Consider the following 4,422-nt stretch of genomic DNA (forward strand, 5'->3'; position numbering starts at 1 on the left):
GCCATTTGGAGACTGACGTTTTTGTTAATATATGCCAGAAATACTCCTACGAGAAATTCCACTTCGTTAAAGAACTGTTTTTAATCAAATATTGTCTAAGCTCTAAAGCAGGAAAAGTTGCAAGGCAACTCGGTATGACTTTTCTCTTTCAATGACGCAGATAGTAAAGATATTCTCGAGAAGAGATGTTTATTCTATTGAAGCAGAGAATCAAAGAATTTTGGGTACAAAAACCCTCCCAGAGCTCAGCCTTTTCTCGTATTCTCTCTCCCTCTTTGTGGTGCGTGTCCAAAGCAAACAAGAACTTGTGGGGACGACGACCATGTGGCTCTCGCTATCGGACTCTCACATCTCCTTTGTCCTCACTGTCATACCAACAACCACTCCATAAAGCCCCAGTCCCACCACGAAACGATTACACTGTAGACTGCCATTTCAAAAGCAACACCACTCAATCTCCCGCATGATTCCAGTTTACAGCTTGCACCTACTTTTCTATCCCCCCATCTTCTCCACCACAACTCCATCTGCCCATCGACTCTTATCTTACCTCCTTCTGTCCTCTTCAATAAAGAGTTGAACTCTGCTTATCCTTCTCTTTATTCTGTTTTCTTTCTCTTTGAAATTTCTCATGTAGGCTGGCTTCATGAGAGTCTGGGTGGCAGCATTAAAGGCACAGGGCAAACATCTTAGTGTAGACACAGAATCTGTAATTTGTCCGTGACATTTTAGTATAGGATGTGCCGCAGTTGGAGTCATGGGTTAGTTGATCATAGAGGAATAACCAATAAACAAGTAGAATAAATTTCTTTACAGTACCATGCTGTATGATAAGGGATTATCTTCCCTTTGTATTTATTTATCCGTTTGGTTTGGGAGATAATATCTCCATGATTGTATTTATTTTTTCTATTATGAATTGTATAAATCCCACTCTTAGTCAATGCAAAGATGTGGTTTAGTTCAACATCTCATATGGTATCAGAGCAGATCGCTTAATCATCTGCATCTGCCGTATTCCAATTGTTTTTCTTTCAAAATCCTTTTTGCCCGTCACTTCCTCTTTGCAATAACTTGTTCGGCCTCCAACAACTCAAGCTGAACCGCCGGCCTCCATCATCGTCGTCCATCAGTCACCACCTCTGTCATCACCACCATCAGCTAGAGCCTCCACCATCCAGCCTACGCTCAGACCTCACAACCATTGTTGTGGAACCTTCCCAATCCCCGTTGATGCTTCCAATGTCGCCTATCATCAGCTAAGCATGATGGCACAGCACCAACGACGTTAACCTGCACCACTCCTCGAACCCCCGAGCCCGACCTTCACCCATCGCACCTCCAAAACGACAACTCCATGGCGTGGCTCGCTAGCATGAACACGGACCGCCACCATGCAGCCTTCGTTTGCCACATGCCTACTCCTCAATCACAAGCGCCTCTCCACACCGTATAAATCCATGAAGTTGGCGTACATGTGATCTTCTCTTTGCGGGCACTATGTTTGGCAACCACCGCTATTGATCCCATCCGTGTAGACGATCGAAGCTTCCGCTTCTTTGATTGCCACTGCTAACACTCTGGCCTTCCACGCCTTTATCTCTTGTCTCTCTGATTTTGTCTGTGTTAAACATCTAACCAATACTACCCAAAAGACCGGCTTGTTAGAAGTGGAAGGCATAGGTATTTAACCTAGGATCCAGCTGTCTGACGCACTGTGATTGTTGTCCCATAATAGTACTCCCACCGTTATAAGTAGACGACCACGGCAGCGCAACGACATTGGCCCAACTACAGCCTACCAGTAATTTTAATCCAGCTTATGCGCGCCCCAGGAATCAAACTAGCAACGTGGCGCCCTATCTGATACCAAATGTTAAGCACCTAGCCAATACTACCCAAAAGACCGGCCTGTTAGGAGCGAAAGACATAGGTATTTAACCCAGGATCCAGCTGTCTAATGCACTGTGATTGTTGTCCCATAACAGTCTACCTCACCCTCTCTCATCGTCGTCCCTAGTCCAACTTCTCTCCCATCACCCACCGTCGATGTCGTAGAAGACTAGGAGCCAGCCAATCGTGCTCCCCCTATGTTGAGCTTCGATTAATTAGCCTAATCAATCAAAGCCCTAAATAAAATTACACACATGTGACCTAAGTTACTCATGCGTGCAAGAGAAAAAAAACTCATTGTCGACGACTACCTGCTCACTATTTCTCAGTTCTAACACACTTTAAATCTCTCTACAAATTCCAATTTTTCCCTTTAGGCTCAAACTCATCCTTAGGTATGATCTCTTTGGGTACATTGATGGTTCCTAACACTACCCATAGAAAACCCTCATTGCACATCTCTCCCTAAATTCAAGCATCTCCCTCTTGGCTCAAATTTGTCCTTATCGAATATAATCACCTTGGGTACATTGATGGCTCCAAAATTTTGTCCATAAAAAACCCTCACTAAAAATTTCTCCCCAAGTTCAAGCCTCTCCCTCTAGGCTCAAATTGGCCCTTATCGGGTATGATCTTCTTGGGTAAACTGATGGCTCCAAAATCATGTCCATCAAAAACCCTCCCTACAAATTTCTCCCCAAATTCAAGTTTCTTCCTCTTTGCTCAAATTCGCCCTTTTATGGGTATGATCCCCTAGGGTACATTGATGGCTCCAAAATCTTGTCCATTGAAAACCCCCATTGCAAATCTCTTCCCAAATTCAAGTATCTCCCTCTTTGCTCAAATTCGCCCTTATCGGGTATTATCTCTTTGGGTACAGTGATAGCTCCAAACCCTCGCCATAGAAAACCCACACTACAAATCTCTCCCCAAATTTAAGTCTCTCCGTATTGGCTCAAATTCATCCTTATCTGGTATGTTCTCCTTACACTGTCAGTGTCACAAGATTGGCCTCTCTAACCGTGGCCTATTTTGAGGGAGCATGATAAGGGATTATCTTCTTTTTATATTTATCCTTATTCCTTCGGTTTAGGAGATAAAATATCGATGATTATATTATCTATTCCATTCTACATTCTATAAATACCACTCTTCCTCAATGCAAAATATAGTTCAGTTCAGAATCTCATACCTTAGAAGATTATAATAGACAAACCAGGAAAATGGGACTGTTTGTAATTATCTAGAGTCAAAATGGTACACAAACATCCAATCATCATCAATCTCGGCAAAAGAAAGCTACAAAAATCACCCAAGGAAGAGCCAAAATGAATACACAAATGTTTTTACCTCGGTCTACATGAAATTTTTAAATAAAAAAATCCCAAATCAGCGACAAGTGATTAAGGATCTTAAAACAGGAGAGCGGCACCTCCGAGCAATGCCAGCATGGCCAGGCTAGTCCCGACGGAAGCTGCACCGGATCTACCGTCTTGAGGGGTTAATGGTGGTATTGTCGGGGACGAGGTGGGAGCGCCCATTGATCCAGGAGTAGGAGCGCCAGGGCCCACGGTAGGAGCAGAAGCGGGCACTTGAGGCGGAGGGGAGGGCGGAGAAGCTATAGAAGGGCCAGGTGCCATCGTCATAGATGGTGGAGTCGCCAGTGGAGGAGATGCCATGGGAGGAGGCGTCACGGGTGGTGGAGTCATGACCATAGGAGGCGGTGCCATGGGCGGAGGAGTCGAAATTGGAGGAGGAGCCATGGTAGATGGAGGAGGAGAGCCGGTGGTAGGAGAAGCGGCGGGGGGCAACATCGGTTGCGAAATGCAGGTTGACAAGAAGGCCAGGAATACTGCCAGAGAGAGAGTGGTGCCCGTCATTGCCATGTCTCGCCGAGAGTGAGAGCGAATGCTGTTGGAAGGAGAGAGGTGGGAAGAGAGAAACGCAAGCAGGTTAAAAACTGAGCAAAGAGAAGAACAAGGAAGACAATATATAGGGATGAAGGCAGAGTGACTTATCGACAACCCGCAAATGATTGTGGAATGGATCGACATGAGCATGGAAGTCCTCCACTTATAATTCATAGGCTCTTTTACAAATTAATAAAATATTTTTGAGTTTATAAATAAATCTAGCAGTAAGGATTCTTAGTCTTAAATAAATCTTGGATCACGAAGAAACGAGTTGGGGGTCCAATTAGTATAACGTGGAGCCTTCTTCTGATTCCCATACGAATTTGTTGTCGCATTTCAGAAAAAGAAAAAAAAGCACAAGAATCAAATTCCCAGTTCAGAACAGATTTTTCTGGATGCTCGTTCCATCCTTCCTGTACACTCTTGTGTAAGTGGTGGTTTACACGTAGGGCTTAAACTGCAGGATCTGAGATTCTGCAACTAGACTGGTTAGGAGAAGAATTGAAGGAGCATTCAGGAGGAGATTTCAAATTCGATTTTGAAGTTTTGGAAATCGGAGCAACCCAGTTTAACTGCAACTGATGCAGAAGTTGTTTGATCTGGTGTCTTCCCAATA

At 44.3% G+C, this 4,422-nt stretch overlaps 1 protein-coding gene across 1 annotated transcript; it reads right to left on the reverse strand.

Annotated features, from left to right (window-relative positions):
- Positions 1-3,305: 3,305 nt before the first annotated feature.
- On the reverse strand, positions 3,306-3,779 carry LOC137947712 (classical arabinogalactan protein 9-like). Its single transcript, XM_068793485.1, has one exon. The coding sequence runs from the start codon at positions 3,777-3,779 to the stop codon at positions 3,306-3,308; it is 474 nt and encodes a 157-aa protein (XP_068649586.1).
- Positions 3,780-4,422: the final 643 nt, after the last annotated feature.

The sequence above is a fragment of the Aristolochia californica genome, unplaced genomic scaffold, assembly GCF_029961685.1.
Source record: "Aristolochia californica isolate CCGP_79_NKW_82.1479 unplaced genomic scaffold, dmAriCali1.0.hap1 SCAF_13, whole genome shotgun sequence".
Lineage (NCBI taxonomy): Eukaryota > Viridiplantae > Streptophyta > Magnoliopsida > Piperales > Aristolochiaceae > Aristolochia > Aristolochia californica.